The sequence below is a fragment of the Bombus vancouverensis genome, chromosome 8 (assembly GCF_051014615.1).
Source record: "Bombus vancouverensis nearcticus chromosome 8, iyBomVanc1_principal, whole genome shotgun sequence".
NCBI classification, from domain to species: Eukaryota; Metazoa; Arthropoda; class Insecta; order Hymenoptera; family Apidae; genus Bombus; species Bombus vancouverensis.
In genome coordinates this window covers 9249437-9266825 of record NC_134918.1, presented here as the reverse complement: position 1 = coordinate 9266825, position 17389 = coordinate 9249437, and the positions used below count along the sequence as shown (strand labels likewise).

Genomic DNA, 17389 nt, shown 5'->3' with positions numbered 1-17389 from the left:
CTCGGAATAAGGTCGTCTTTACAGTTTACATACACCAGATGTTGTCACGAATATGTGAAGATATTGAGATGTCGAATCGTGCAAAGAAAGTTTATGTTGTCACTAATGAATCTCTGAATAATAATAATTATAACAAAATGAAGTCTAACAAAGGTGTTTTCTAATAATTCGTTCTTTGTATGATTTCATTCTGTTCCTGTTTTTCTGGCATCTCGTAAACTCGCAACAATAATTCCTCACGATTCTTGCTCCCCTCTATTCGTTGGAGGATTCTTCGGCTTTATCGTAGTTCTCCTCCGAGATATAGATAGCACAAAAACGCTTTGAAATCTCTACTGAGCCATGTAGGGACGTAAACGAAGAACGTTTTAACGAATCTCAATTATCTGTATAAAGGCAGAGAAAATAATTGCACGATGGAAGAGTGATAGGAAATTATTCTTCGTCGTGATTGAAAGCGTTAAACTTGTGAAGTCTGTGAATAGTTTAAGTGATATTGCCGGCGATTTGTTGTCTTTTGCACACGTGATTTATTGTTAATGCTCGTGCAAAGATCTCGTTATCCGTTGCCTGAATTGTCAGCGTTCCAGTAACGCACGTTCGTAGTGCGTAACATCTTTCGAAATAGATGCGAACAACCACACGTATGGCCGATGATCCTGTTTCTCGTTTCATAACTCTTTTTCCGTTTCGATGCGCGCGCGGTCGAACGAATTTGACGGTCGACCGACGAGAAGAAGAAGAACAAAAGAGAGAAAAAAGACATTTTGCGAAAAAAGAATAGTCAGAGTGAGATGAATTGAATAGAATTTATTGGCCCTTATATAATTAAGTCTCTTTCCGTCTGTGATGATAAACGAAAAAAAAAAGAAAAGACATGAGTTGTCGTTGTGCTAGTTTACGATCGTGGAACGAGACATATTCGTGAAACGATTCGCATAACGTGCCCATTGCAGCCATTGATATTTCTCCTTAACCCTCTATGGTCTGCTTTATTTAAATGAAATTTATAGAATCTTCCGGTTCTCTAAGTCGTTTTACCAAATGTGGTGCTTTCTAAAATTACGATTGAGAAATTGATAGTAATGACATACAATGGACCGTAGGGGATTAAAACACTCGTATAGATGCGAGTATCGAATATACATATATATTTTAATAAGATTAAATGTGGTTCTTAGCGATACTTTTAAGTGACGCAATATTCTCGACGATGTTATTAAACTTGAAAAACAACAAGAAAAAAGAGAAAAAAAAAGAAAAAAAAAAGACAAAACGAATCGTTCAGGCATACATATATATTTTTGGACGTGTGCATAGGTATACACGGGCCATTGAAACGATTTATTACATAGAGACCACGTAGCGTGTAATTGTCAACAGAAATCTTAAACGCTGATTATCGTACGTGTGAACTATGCCTATTATATCTAAATACGTTTGCAAAATATCTCGTCGTTGTTCTTTTTTGGGCGGACATGCTTGGAAACTAATACATATGTACAGATAAATACTGATAATACATGAACGAAACTTGCATAGACTAAAGATACCACGAGTCTCTGATATTATGAGGAGAAAGCGATGTCAGTCCAAGTTAGAGCAGTAGAGTAACCGCGTCACGATCTGCCAGAAAGATATTAATAAGCGCAATCGAATCAGCCAAACAGAAAAAAAGTAAACGATTCATCGAGTGTATCACGTATTTACGCGCGTTATAATGTGCTCCATGATGCACGTGTTCGTAGATGCGTCTATACGTACGCAAACTCGGGTGAGGGGATACATGATGTTACACGCACACATGATAAGTGGGTAAATGTAAAAAGAAAAAGACAAAAGATGGTATATATGTATATGTACGTTTCTTGAGTGAATGGAAGGGAGTCAAGATAATTATAGAGAAAGTCTAAACTGTTGTATCAAAGAATGATGGGAGAGAAGGAGAAGATAGAAAGAAAGGAAAAAAAGAATTAAAGAAAGAAAAAAGAAAGAAAAAAAAGAAAGAAAGAAAGGGAGGAAGAAAGAAGCAGATACGAATATGCACGTACGCGTGCGCGAGCGCGAGCGAGCGACATACTGTGTATGTGCGTTTATATATGTATATACATATATATATATATATCTATATTTTTACTGTGTAGATATTTTTTGGTAACTTGTTACAATAATCCTATTAGATCAGTTAAGCGTATACATATTATATATATATATGTTGTAAATATAAAAAAATTATAGTTGAAAAGAAAGCTTCTGCCCATGAATCGCGATCCGAATATTTCGATCGGGATTTAAACGAATCAAAATAACAATTTTGTTCATCGATCTAAGTGAAACATTTCTGATGACGATTAAATTATAGGCTTATTCAATGACTCGCGAATTTATTCGTGTTTCTTTCTCTGTCTCTCTCTGTGCCTGTATACAAAATATCAATACGAATCCTATTCTATTCGTGATTAATCAACGATTGATGATTATGGCTGATAAATATGTACAACCTTGGTTTCCGTTGTCGATGATCTATAGGTCGTATGTACATAACGAAAAAAAAAAGAATATATATATATATAAATATTATTATTGTCATAAGAATAATGATTATTATTATCATTATTAATATCATTATTATTAATTTTATTATTATTACTATTATGTCTTCAAGATTGTTCAATTGTGAAGGAGAACCGAGGACACTACGTCATTGCATGAATCCATGCAGCGTGTAACAATAAATACGAAAGCAAGTTGATCGATTTTACTTTGTACTTTATATTCTATATTTATAATATTTATTACGTTTTTTCATATGTTGATGTAATAAATTCCAGGTATATACTTTGCAACGGCCGCTTTTCTGCATCAATGACCTATAGTAAAGAAAAAAGAAATGAAAAAATAATTCATTGATATACTCCAATTCGCTATTGATATATTTCGTTCGAATTTATAAACGCAAGCAAATAATTTTGTACCTTTTTTATAGTATGCGGAAGCTTCAAAGACTAGCAAATTTTATATTTGGAAATTTTTGGGTTTCATACGTTTTCTCACATTTTTATTTGTATTATATTATATGTTAAAATATTTCTCTATATTGTGTGTATTGTGCGCCTGTTCTTAGAAAGAAGCAGTAAGGTGCTTGTCAGGTAAGTCGAACACAAATAATTTTATACCACAAGATATATATATATATATATATATACTGTTTCGTAACGAATAAAGTATCCTCGAGATTGTGAAGCGACTAAGAAGACTTATAATAAATTTTATAAGACAATAGATCCTTCTTTTTGTCGTCTCTTATTCCTTATCGATTGACTATCGATATCAATTCCGATTTTCATCCCTTTTTTCATTCACGTTCTTCGTGACAGCAATCTTTTTCAGACATGTATAAGGAAAATTTTCAAGTAAAAATTTACAAAAAACCTTCCACGTTCGTCGACTCATTCTGATTTGTTAAAGATGAATATTATTCGAAATTTATGCTAAAATTGGTCTTATATAAAGTAGTACTATCAGGCAAGTTACTCGTCATTTTCAATTTTCATCTCTTAATTATGTATTGGTTAGGAAAATTATCGTAGAAATTTCAACGAAATGCGAATATTATTTTAATAGAAAGAGAATTATTTTAATAAGCATTCCGATAAAATAAATTCAGAAACAACATGACGGACACGGCGGCAGAGAAGAAGGCAGGGATGAAGGGTGGACCGGGGACATCCGGCGAGGGTGACGCTCTTCCAAAAAAGAAAAAGCCAGCACGCTTCGATTTTGGCAGACGATGGCATAAATTCCGTGTTTTGACGCCGAACTCTGCGATCCTTCGTGGTTCTTACGCGATGAACGATCGCCACTTCAAATACAGAAGCCGTGGTCGTCAAGCTGCTCCAGCATCGATCGTAGCCATCGTTTATGGCCGTTTATTCGAGCCGAAAGAATGGGTGAAAGAATACGTAGACCAAGTGTTGGAATACGGAGACAAAGTGTTCCGCACCAGCGTAATGAGAAATCACGTAAAAGATAACGAATATATGAAAGCCAGTCTTGTCCATCCAGAATTCTACATTTCCAATTACAAAGTCTTAGTCTGCGTAGAAGAGACAGGAATTTATGGAAACTTGTTGAGTGAAGCTGTCGGTTGTCCGGATTTTGCGGATGGATTGCAAAAGTTCTTTCAGAATAATGACGCGGGAGTAATCACAGCTCAAGGAACATCTATGGCCATGTGGCGTCATCCTGAAATCGGTTTTTTATTCTTTGATCCAGCACCCTGTGACGAGGAAGGTGTTCACCATCCAGATGGTGTAGCCTGTGTCATGAGATTCAAATGTCTGAACGATATTCGCGATCATTTCCTCAAGAGTATGGACCAGAGATACGATTCCAGATATTGCATCGACAAGGTGACTGTGTTGAAGGTCACCGAAGTAGGTCGTGGATATATTGATCGTTTACCGAGCAGCTTGTACGTCGATAGAAGCGTTTTAAGAACTATCAATCCTGTCGACATCGATGAGAATAAAATGGACTGCACCAAACCGGTACCAAAGGGACAGAAGAAGCAGGTTGTTGTAGCAGCTAAGATTCATAGGGAACCTTTACAAATTACCATTTCGAACTACAGTATTGATAAGCGTTTTGCAACAGATCCTCTCGTAGATCAGAATAAATTTGATACTGGTTACAGTTACGAGGACATGCACGTGAACGTACCATCGACGTTTAGGGAGCTTCCGGGTTCTATGGCGATTCTCCACGGGCTGACTCACGAGCACAGTGAGATGTACAAAGGCAAAGGAGCTCAGAATGTAGCAAACTGTGTTCTGGCTATCGCCATGAAGAAGGTTCATCCGGTAAAAACGTGGTTAAGGCCAAAGTTAGACGAAATATTGGCTTTGGGCGATATTTTGTACGCCGAGGTGAAGTCTGCCAAGCCAATGATGAAAAACATGACTGCTCCTGATTTGAACGATATCAAAATCGAATTAGAAGGGAGAAAATTGGTTATAGACGTAGATTTGATCACGGTCACTGGAACGATCTCTTCCAAGATACCAACTGTGTTGAATCTGAGACAAGCTTTGGAAGAATTCTTTCTGGTTAATACAGAAGGAGTAATTGAATCTTCTTCCATGTCCGTGGCGATTTGGAGTCAAGATGATTGTTTCTATATGTTTGACCCTCGCCAGTGTGACGTGATTGGAGTTAGGATTCGAGAGGAAAAGGGTGGGAAAGGCGCCAAGGCTGAGAATTCTCAAAAGAAAAAGGGCAACTGTTGTGTGATAAGATTCCCTACTACCGACGCGTTGGCTGCTTTATTTTTGAAAAATTTGGAACAGGCGAAGAAAAACGATCGTTTTACCATCAGACATATTACAATTCCAGATGACGTTCCTGGAACCAGACCGTGGCACGATTTCCAGCCGGGAACGCCAGGAGAAACGTGGGTTCTTCAGGGAACTATATCAAACGACGACGAAGGCTTTGAGGACGAAAGTAGAGGAATTCAGGGACTGGCTATGCCAGTGATAGCTTTAGTTGCTGCTAGGGAAACACCGCCCGCGAAATGGACCAACGAGATCGTTGACACCGTAGTTAGAGAAGGAGACGCTTATTACAATTGGTGTAATCCGCTTATGGAAGTTGGTGAAGATGTTGAACGATATTTCTTCGTGCCAAATTTGAAGAAGAATCTGTACTTTAAAAATAGAAAGGTAAAAATTGATGTGGAAGAAGGAACTGTTGTTGGAGACTTGACTTCACCAGCCGATTCCGATGTTCCAAATTTGGTCTCAGCTTTGAACCAATTTTTCGAAGAGTATCAGTATGGAATCGTTGACGTGAAGAATATGAGCGTGGCCGTATGGAAAGTCGAAGAAGAAGTAAAAGAAAAGGACGAAATGGTCCCACAGAACGTGTATTACTGTTTCGATCCTAATCCTCGAAACAAGCAGGGTTTATGGTTAATCGATGAAATGGAAGATGAAGAGAACGCAGCCTGTGTAATTCGAACTTTGGATCTGTCTGTTCTGGCGAGTATAATCGAAACGAATGCTGGCCAGGATTCAGAAACAAACAACGAATTCGCCATTCATAATATGAAAGTCGTTTCTATAGGTCAAGAAATGACCGAAGAAGAAGTTGAAGCAGACAAACAGATTCCAGTGAAGCCTGATTTGAACAATTATTTCAACATGGGTGACAATGGAGCTATCTTACTAGGGAGTTTTAATCAAGCTAACGAAGTGATGTTTAAAAGGCAAACTAGAGACAAACAGCAAGCTGGAAGTGCCTTGGCAACATTAGGAATGACCAAACTATATAATCCTCATTTATGGTACAGAGAAGTGGTGGACGATATTCTTAAAATAGGTGATAAGATTACTACAGACAATTTAGAGAATCTTCCAGAAGGAGCAGAGGAGGAAGAGACTCCAAGAACTTATCTTATCCCTAGTGAAATTAGCGAAGATTTCGCTGTTGGAGTGAATAGAATATACGTTAGCCTCGAAGAAGACACTGTTACTGGCAAGGTAACTGATCTACAGTCGCAATTGGAGACTTTCTTTGAAATGAACGCTATGGGAATATTTAGGCAAGATCACGTAATAATGCCTATTTGGAGAGAAGGCGAAGTATTCTTCACGATGGATCCTAAAGGAAGAGATACTCGAGGAGAGCCTCGCGAAAGAGACGGCACTGCTGCTGTAATGTGGTTCACTGACATAGAGTCACTCGCTAACGCAATTACAGCGGTTGCTACCGGTGAAGATTTCACTTTGGACGTGGTCAGCTTGGATAACGCATACGAGACACGCGTAGCTGAAGAAGAACGTCCAGCGAAGCCGAGTTCAGGAGACAATCCGTGGTATCATTTCCCTAAAATGACAGAAGGCGTATGGACCATCGATGGCACAATTGGTATGGACGATATGAAGTTCGAGAGAGTCAATCGAAATAACCAAACCGCTGCCATTGCTGTGATGGCCATTGTGTTTGCGAAAGTATATGAACCGAGATACTGGACGCAAGCTGTGCTCGATGAGGTTATAGTGACTGGAGATAAACTACACTCAAAATGTGTAGATAGACTTGGAGGGGGTACCATTCCAAGGATCAATGATATTATGACAGAGTTCTTCCTTTCGTCTCGTCGAATAAATTTAAGCATCAAAGACTGCGTCGAAGCTGGGAGTCTGACAGCCAAGCCACCTAAAGTTCAAGATTTAAAGACTGGGATAACTAACTTCTTCTCTAAGTACAAGTCAGGCGCGCTGACTATCAGTCCGAACAGAAATATTGCTCTTTGGAAATTCAACAACGATTACTATGCTTTGATACCAGATTGGACGACCACTTCAGACGAGACAGTACTAGTGAGACCCAAAGTGTTACGTTTTACTAACATTGCCACTCTTATAGAGTATCTTCAGAACTTCTTAGGAAGCGAAGGCGACTATGAAATGATTGCTATCGACGTGGTCAATTGGAACAAGCTTCCACCGTGGAAGTTCGACCCTAGTTCTGCTGTTCGTCCTTCGAATCTGCCACCTTTGAACGCTTACAGAAGAGTTCGTGGCGAAGCTCGAGCAATTTTAAGAGGAAGTTATCATCAAGGTGACGAGATCTTCCCTGAACAATTAAGAAACAAACAGGAAGCCGCGAATTGCGTCGTTGCTCTAGGGATGTCTGTAGTGAAGAACCCAGTCACTTGGACGAAGAAGACTATGGATGAAATTTTAGCCATGGGCATCAATGTTCACAGAGAAACGAAAAAAGCAAAGCCAACGATAATTCGTGTGAAACCGAAAGACATTATCAGAGTGTTCTATGTAGGAGTTAATATTTTGACAGCCGATATAGAGTCAGGAACAGTGGCTGGAATAGTCGCGATTCCTCCGCCGGATCCTGAGGACAAGAAGAAGAAGAAGGGAAAACGAACGAGGCGAGCTAGAACTAGAAAAACCAGGAGTAGAAGACCTCAAAGGGTTCGAGCTCCACCTCCACCACCGATACTTCTCGAACAGGGTGTACCTCTGTTCTTTGAGAAAAATCGTGCTGGAATCGTGGTGACTGATCGTGGAGCAGTGGCTATTTGGAAAGATATGGGCGTCTACTTTATGTACGATCCTCGTGCACGAAGCGATCAGGGTCTCCAAGATTTCTATGGTACCTCGTGCGTCATGTGGTTCGCTTGCTTAGAACCACTTTACGAGGTTTTATTCGCTAACATCGACGAACAGGAAAAGTATGGTCATTACGAGATCTGTAGAGTTATTATCAAGACCGCCATGATCGAACCTTTACCATGTCCAGCTGGTTTCAGACCATATTTCGACTGCACAGGCCCGCCAATTCCAGTAATTCCAATGGTAGGGGCGAAGAAGAATACTACGTTGGATGTGGAGACAGTTACAGAATATAATATCGTGGATGAAGAGCTCAGTGTTCTTCGTGGTACGTTGCACATGCATCATAGAATTTGGAGTACGGATACAAGAGGCTTCCAAAGTACAGCAATCGCTGCCGTGGCTATTGTGGTTGGTCTTCTTCACGTGCCATCTACCTGGACACCTGAATTAATCGACGCTATTTTGAGATACGGAGATTTATTACATTCGGACAGTGTACGAGCCACACTTTCAGGGAACAGGAACTTATCTCCCAGTGAATTGTTGACTGTCTTCATTGTTGGGGATTTTAGAGCTACGATACATATTCATAATCATACTACAGCTGGATTGCTGCATACCTTTGATTTGTCTGAGTCTTTGGCCATGTTCTTCCGATCGAATTGTGCTGGGATTCTTCATACAAATAATATGGCGGTCGCAGTGATGCAGCATTATGGCAAGTTTTATCTATTTGATCCTTGCGCCAGAGATGATCAGGGAAGGCCCAGTTTCGATGGTGCGGCCTGTGTGATGAAGTGTGAAAATATTATGAACATGGCCAAGGTGTTTGTAACTAATTGCAACTTGAAGACACCGAACGTGTACACTTTGAACGCTGTGAATGTGCTGAGCTTGTACTTTTTCTCAGACGCAAAGACCCAATGTCCGCCCAAGTGTATTCAATGATGAGAATTACCTATTTTTGTCCTGTTTTTGGTTTTAAATGGGAAATTTGTTTAGCTATATCGTAATAAAGGTTCAGTCTTCTGTTCTTCACATTCATGTTTGGAATATGTTTTGAATAAATCGGATTGATTATTAATCCTTTACATTCGTGAAACATTTTATTAAGTTCTCTTTTATTTATTAATTCGATAATTTTATAAATTGAACACATTTATAAAATTCATATTTATGGTCCAAAAAAAAAAAAAAATATCGTGCTATGGTAGCTAACAACGATGAGGTATTCTTTGAAGAAAAACAAGGATTTTCGGAAGACTAGTACTTTTTATTTAATTTTCATTCCATTCTTTGCTTCTTCTTTCCTGGTTTTCCACCAACTGTTCAATAATATAATCGAAAACGAAGTTTCATCGCAGTTCAATGCGAGCATCGGTCTAGAGAAACCGGTACGCCTCGCTTATCCTTGAAACTCCAAGATAGAACCGATAATTTCTCTAGAATCGTATCAAAGTTGTATCCCGTTACGTGTTAAACCGTTCTTTGTCCAAAAAATCAATCAAGTCGTGTAATGTCATTTCAAAACCACTCTCGATCAGAAACACGATTAGTATGTAATTACATACTTGGAAACATTTTCCCAAGCGAGACACTTGCGTCTTTAGCAGCCACACTGACTTGGACGCGAAGAACGGGCAAGCAAAGGTGAAAACAGACAATAAATCGACGCGGTCGACAACATTCTCAAATTGCTAATTTTATTTATAGGTTTCTTTATGACACAAATCACTTTTAGCATCTACAATGAGTAGGAGTACAGGCTATACGAGAATGAATTTGATACAGATCACTTATTTAGTGTAAATACAATGTATCCTCTTCAATTACACGCTATATAAACTAGATACTTAGAAAACACTGTACAACGCAGCTGAGAACTGTCGGTGATACTTTACAATATGTTACAAGCACTCCTTGAAGCGAGACGAGCCTAACCGCGCCTGAACTTTCTTCCTTTTCCTCGCCATGAAAAAGAAGAAACACGATTCATAATCGCTAGCAGTTAGGGCGTTCCCGAGTGACTTTTCGTATGACGTTTCTCACGTGGTCTGTAGGCCGTGTTTACAAGCGGATCCCGGAAGCTATTCCACATTTATCACGCTCCTATCTACCATTCTTTCGTTTCACGAACACGTTCTCTCCATCTCCTCCTTATTTTTTTCTTAAAATGTTACCTATGAGGAATAGCTTCCCCGTCCCTGACCACTCGTGGGGGTCACGACGGACCCTCGTGACGTCGTCTCGTTCCTCGCAAAGTGAATTAACGCCGAGTTTCGCGGGCAGAATTCGAATGAACGACAGACTCGCGGGTTTTGATTCGGTAAAAATAATCGTCCTGACTGTCCACCCGTTTTTCCCATCGATTCGCCTGTTTACCACGAGTAAAACTGACTTCAAATTGCGCACAATGTATTCATGGTAGATCTTTTTCGATAGATTATTTATGGTATCACCATAGAGAGAACGAATAAACGGATCATGGAACGAATGCGCGGTAGTCAGGACGATATTATGGACAATGTGTCGCGGTTACAAGTGTAATTCTCTCGTCGTTCAACGAGGAAATGCGTTTAAATGCTTTTCTATCTGCCGTTGAAAACGAGCGTCTACACGTTCATGGATGATCTCTGCCCCCGTAACTCGGTTTTTCGCGCACACCAGTCATCGTCTCATGCACACACGCACGCATACATACACGCGATATACACACGGAATAATACATCACACGGATTAACGAGTCTTTTTCTTTGTGGCTAACGTCTGTCAGTACAATCGGTAGTCCTTTTCTTGCTCGCTCGATAGCTTTCTCTCTTTCTTTCTTTCTCGCGATCGTTCCGTGAACCGCTGGTCGTCCTTGCCCGTACTTGTTCGTTTGAAGCCTCGTCCGCTCGATCGTATCTCGATCCGCGATTCAAACCGTTTTCTAGCTGTCGATTCTATTGTTCTCTTAGCCTCCAAGTATGTTCGACATAAATATTGAATTCTTTTTTTTTTGACAAAATTGAAAATCCGAAGATCATTCCTTTCATTCCATAGGATTGAAATATTGAAACTTAATACTCAAAGAATACAAATTACAAGATATCTCTGTTTCTGAAAATTGAATACAAGATCTCTATGTTTTGAGGATAGTACAACTCTTTGCGATCGAAATTTATGATATCTCTAGGGAAGCATGCGTTTGACTGTCTTGGTTATTCGTACGTAATACGGTAAGCTTTTGTCATTTATTGCGATCAAATTTGAGAATTTATTTGAGAATTTGAAAACTATTCAGTGAGAAGAGAAATTGCGCGAACATACGTCTACATTTTTCAACACTTATTTCATTTACGTATCGTCATGTACAAACGCAATATATTTATCGCAACCACTACTTTTTAATTTCCAGTTTAAAATGAGAAACGGCAATCGATCTTCACTGTCCGGTTTCAGCACGAACCAGCTATATAGAGATTTAATCGGTAAATATCATCGACAGAGATTCGTGTTCAAAATCTCACGATGGTTCGTCGAACTATGCAAAACCTTGGATCAGCCTCTAGGAATATTAGACAGTATTTATCAATTTACAGAGCACGGTAGCCGAGGATCGTGGCTGGATCTCGAAGAATCTTCATGATTCGTGACGCTAGAATGTAAGGATCGCGTGCAGAGGCGTTCGCGATCGAGTGGGAACGAGGCAATGAAGGGAGAGAAGAAATCGGTGGCCGAGGTAAAAACACGGCAAAAGAACCAAGAGGCGCAGACCCGTGGTGAACGCAGAAACAACCGTTTCGTACACGACTGACAGAGGCTTCTAGAGGTTCGAAAACGGATCGTAAATCGTAAAAAAGTATTGTATTATCGTTATAATATTGGCATGATGTCGTTATGGCACGTTTCAAGTTTAAATGTTCGGTCGACGCGTATTACAAGCTTTTTATCTTACGTTCTCGCTATACAGGCATTAATTGTGGTCGCTTCAGTCAAGATTTTTATCGAGAAGAAAAACGTGGAAATAGAGAAGAACATATACATGTATAAAAAAAAAAAAAAAAAAAGAAGAAACAAAATGAGGTACAGTGAAGAAAGGAAAAGAAAGAAAGGAAAAATGTTCCTTTTAACGTTGCTTTTCGTTTTACGCATACGTACACACACATACACTTTCATTCTCTCTCTCTCTGTCGCGCACTTTTTCTTATTTTCCTTTTAAAACATACGCTCGCGAGACTTCGACATAACGCATCTCTTTTTTTTCTTCCTCGTCTACGTCTTCTTTCTCTTCTTCTTCTTCTTCTTCTTCTTCGTCTTCTTCATCGTTACAGTCCTCCATTGCACATTCCCATTAGACGTAACAAATGCACCTTTAAACAAACGTATCTATATCTTATGTACATAAGAGCTGCACCGCTAATGAAAACGCACGAGAGAAAAAAAGGGGAAAAAGAAACAAATGTTCGATAGTTTTCCGGGAGTGCAATTTCTCTCTTATTCGGCGCGTGCTTCATTTCTTCGTTTCATCCTTTTCGTTTTTATCTCGTCACATCTGATTTTCTTCTTACATTTTTATCTAAACTGCTTTTATAAGAAATATGAAAGAGATTACACCGAGGATTCGATATTTCCAGGCTACATGGTATACGATAAAGAGAACAATGGAAATATCTTTGAATAGCTTCCGGAGATTAATAATTTCGCAGAATTGTTGATTAATTTATTGAAACTGAATCAAGGTTGTTCAAATTAAAATAACATTTAAAATGTTGATTGTAAAGTTGAACGAACAGAAAAGGGATCTTTAATTCATGATCATTGTAAATAAAACCAAATCACAACCAGCTTTATCGAAAAGATAAAAGTAAAAAAAAAGGAGACCTATGAAAACGCAAACGTAACATTGTGCAACGGTCAGCCTCTTTCTCTTGCACACGAATAACGATGATCGTCGGTGAATCTCGATTACAATACGGAAAAGTACAGAAACAAAATGACGATATAAAACGAGAAATACAAACATGTCGTCGCGATGTGTGCAGAGACGTATATAAAATTCACGAATCGGTTCGCGCCATTATTTCACAGTAACAAGGATTCAAAGAGAAACGCAAAAGCCCGATTAAAAGAAAGAAGAAAAAAAAGGAATAATACAGAAAAAATATTTGAAAACACGAAAAAAAGAAAAACGGTCGCTCGATCGGCTAAAATATTTTTCTTTCTCTTTTAATCGTTCCGCTATACAACAACAATGGACATCGCCGCTTAATTACACATAAAAACAACACGTCATTAAAATAATGAGGCAAAAGAAAGCACAGCGGAAACTCATCGTTCCAACCATCCGGATGAACAAACATTTAATCATACCATAATCACAATCATTAAATAATATCGATGAATTTTCGTAATTTCCATTGTCCATGTATTTAGAAATTTTCTAAACAAACTTTTCTTTAATAGAACGCTTCCTCTTCTATGCAAGAATAGATCGGAGAAAGATCTTCGATCTCTGTCCATTTGAAAATTAAAAAGTGGGAGACAAGAAAGGAAATAAACGAAAATAAAAAAAAAAAAGAAATAAAATTATAATTTGCTTTTTACAGAAAATTTTCTTCGTTCCAATGAGGTATGTCGCGAAGAATCAAGTTTGATTAATTCTGTAATTTCCTACGGAGGCGACGCGACTCCTGGCGCGGAAGATCATAAGACAAAAATCAAGAAAAGAAAGATAAAATAAAAAGAAAAAACGAATATAAGCGAAGAGTAAGAGGAACGGATTGGTCAGGGGAAGAAGCGAACGCGCGAAGAAACGATCTTCGCTCGATCAGGACGACGCTTGATAAATAATGCAACGCGTCTGCGTGTATCTTTGTCCCCTTCTGGCTCGATCGTGAACGATCGTGAACGATCAAAGAGGAACGGAGACGAGCACAAGGCTACCCTCGGACACGTTTTAATGGAAGCTCTGGTTCACGCGTTCGACGCCAGAACAGTCTCATAGTTATTGTCTTGGTCGATTAACAGCTCTAAAGCACGCGCTGGCTTGTGCTCGGCTTTGTTCGCTCGTAATCTTTCATTTCTTTATATACTTTTATCTTTCCGTATAATTTAGTTCCTTGAATTTAATATTATTCTAACAGGAACGTAAATATAGAAGATTGATATTGTTATCGAAAAGCGAAACAGATCGTTCACGAAGGAGAATCTTCGTTTAATTGTCAAGTTGAGTTAAGACTCCTGAGACTTTTTAAAGTTCTCTAAATAATTGATTATCATTATTATGCAATGGAGATCGACCGAGAAAAGTAAATTAGAGAATCATACGTAGACGAATTCAATTTTCCACCTGCCAATCCACAAGAAACTATAAAAAGGGATGGTTGGACCGGAAAAGAATGGAGTGAAGTATTCATAGATTTATATATATAAAAAAAAAAAGAAAAAGAAAAAAGGGGGAACTTAAAAGATGAACGATTTCCCGGTTAAAAATAAGGAAAGAAAAGAGATCTTACACGCTAATCAATCGCACAGTGTGTGTGTGTATAGACTTTTAAAAAAATAACAAATTACATACAGAAGAATAGGTATTTTGATACCGTGAGGTTGAATAAAATCAATGATGAGAAAACTGTCCCGCTCTCTTGACTCATCATCATCATCTATTCCTCTTGTTCTCTTCTCTTACTGTTCTTCGTCATCCTTTCATCGTACTTTCATTCTACCTTGCATACGCGATACATACATATCTTCAAACTTCCCTTTCGTTCTTTCTTGCTCGCTCGTTTAACCTTTAGTTATACGTCTGCGGTATAATTATTTTATAGAATATAGTACCTGGCACAGGAACATGACCTCTCAGTCATTGGCATCACAACGTAACAAGGACTACAAGCTGTGTCACGCGCACTTTTATCGCCACCCTGTATTCTCCTTTCACGCATATCTCACTCCTTTTTTCTCTCGCACCCGTTCATACATACCAATCCTCTGATCCATTCTGCCTCTCACTCTTTGAAACACGCTAGCAATCTCTCTCTCGCTCTCTCTCTCTCTCTCTCTCGAGTGGGTGACTACAGCCAGACACTTGGTCCTGAGTATTTCTGTATCGTATTTTTCTCAAAATTCTCAATCGTTTGTTCGCATTGTCCGTCAGTTCGTTCACACCATCATCGTTACACATGTAAACGTCTCACATTGCCCAGTTTCCATGGAACTGGGTGAAGCCCCGGGCGAACGAACATCTCGAGGCTGAACGCTATTCCCCAGAAAAAGCTCCAGCTTCCTCCCTGTCGCCGATCAAACCATCCTTCCTCCATCATCGAAGACGATCCTCCTCCAACCTGACACTCCTCCGCTTCGACTTGCAACCTCCTATCCGATCAGGCCAAGTACAAAGCGCACCTTCTCTAAACACCTCCGACATCCTTCGTAACCTGGATTCTTGTTTGCCGAGGATCCCAACGAAGAAAACCATCGGAGGTGATCTCGATAAGAGGCAGCACCCCGCCGCTTTCTCCGTGCTCGTGCTCGCCCAGATCGCGACAGTAATAATCGTCCACATCGTCCAGCACCTCGTTTGTTCAACACGTACACGGACCCTGTTGTCGAGGACACACGCAATGACGGTGCCAGCAACAGACTTGTCACGTGGTTCCGGCCGGGGCTACGTAACACTGATCGCCGGGTTGGACGTGCCCGACGGCGCCGACACCACTTCACTCTTTATACACTGTCCGGTCAGTTGGTTCACGCTAAGGGGATTGTTGATATCGTGGGGATTGGTACCGACCGGGTTACGGTGCGGCGGCGGCGGTTGCGCCGGCTGATTGTGCGTCTGGCTGCTATGGTTGGACAGAGGCGGTGGCGGCACCGGGGGCGTCAAGGGGCAGGGACACGGGCTGGCTAGGCTCGAGGGCGACGGTAACACCAGTGACGGGCTAGCCAGACTAGACAACGCAGACAAACCCCCGGGACTGCTCAGAGACTCGTCATCTTCGGGAGTGCCTGCCTCCCCCACGCTGCCAAGGTTGTCCTCTGAATGATCGTCCTCGCCTTCGCCGTCCGCTTCGCCGTCGCCGTCTCCTCCCTCCCCCATGTATCTGATACATTTCTTCTTACGTCTGCGAACAAGCAGTCGGAGATTAGTTTTACGTGTTCTGCAAGCTTTTCTGGGGTGGGCGGTGGTGTGGTTATACGTAAAATAAAGGTAGCTTCGAAGGTTGCTCGATTTTTGTGTTTGGTTAGTTGTTGGTTTTTAAATTTCTCCGTTTTGTCTGTTTAGATGAATGGGTTTCTTTCTTTGTTGTCGCAGCGACGTTCGAAGCTTACCATGGAAGGTTACATCCAATATTATTATACCAACTAAAAGAACATGCGTCACTCGTGGTCGTAGCAGGACTAACCGCGCAGGCATCTCGATTACTGGCGTTCGATGAGATATCTCTTTATCTCTTCCTTTCGCTTGGATTTTTATAGAAGTTTAAATTTTGCGATTCGGCTCTTAACGCCTTGGAAAGCTTGCAATTTTTAACGCGTTCGTTGCCGAGTCTTCGGCATGATGTGTCACGAAAATGCGTCACGAATTTCTCAAGTTACAGAAAAATGAATATGCTCGGCAAAGAGCGTATTCGAAATTAAAAGCATTGCTTTGTACACAACTGACTAGCTAGTTATTCCACAAATAATACTATTTTAAACAACACGTTGACCGAGATCTCTGCGCGGCCAGCATTGGTAATTGATTGTTCGACACGGAATCACTCGCTGCAAATGCCATGCTCAAAAAGTTCAGACACGTAACAAGCAAATAACTGTGGTGTAATAAATGTATACGTGAAAAACGAAAGTCTCAACAAAAAAAATTCAATTGCCAAATGGGCATAAGGGTAGGGCAAGGTGGGGTTGTCGGGAAGGGGGATGAGAACGCAGTTTTAATCCGCAGGCGAGAACTACGTGTCCCGAGCAGCGTTGTAACGCTGTTTTCTATGGCGTCGTCTAGAAATCGATCACGGAATCAAGCTTGCAAAAGAAAAAAAAAAAAAAAAAGATAGCTCACGGGATGATCTACTCTCTTTCTCTTGTATCTTTTTCACACTTTTCCCGAAGAAGAAATCGCGAAAGTGCCCGCGTGAATCGATGTGATCAATGTTACGTGGAACTTGGAACTTTCATCAACGAAATGGCACGCTCTCTTCCTCTCTTTCTCGATCGATCATAGCAAAATCTTTTCCCTTTGGCCTTCCTTTTTCTTTATTCCGTTTCAT

General features: G+C 40.1%; 2 protein-coding genes across 4 annotated transcripts in view; one reads left to right on the top strand and one right to left on the bottom strand.

Annotated features, from left to right (window-relative positions):
• The first annotated feature begins 2989 nt into the window (after positions 1 to 2989).
• On the top strand, positions 2990 to 9174 carry LOC117162767 (uncharacterized). The gene has a single exon (XM_033344706.2). It carries the CDS (start codon positions 3675 to 3677, stop codon positions 9087 to 9089), a length of 5415 nt encoding a protein of 1804 aa, XP_033200597.1. The 5' UTR covers positions 2990 to 3674; the 3' UTR covers positions 9090 to 9174.
• Positions 9175 to 9823: 649 nt separating this feature from the next.
• The window catches only part of LOC117162770 (protein pangolin, isoforms A/H/I/S), a 283283-nt gene continuing 275717 nt past the window's right edge, over positions 9824 to 17389 (bottom strand). For all 3 annotated transcript variants that reach the window (XM_076620447.1, XM_076620448.1, XM_076620449.1), the window contains one exon: positions 9824 to 16246. In XM_076620447.1, the coding sequence (XP_076476562.1) occupies positions 15790 to 16246 (457 nt within the window). In that variant the 3' untranslated portion in view covers positions 9824 to 15789. The remainder of the gene's footprint in view (positions 16247 to 17389) is intronic.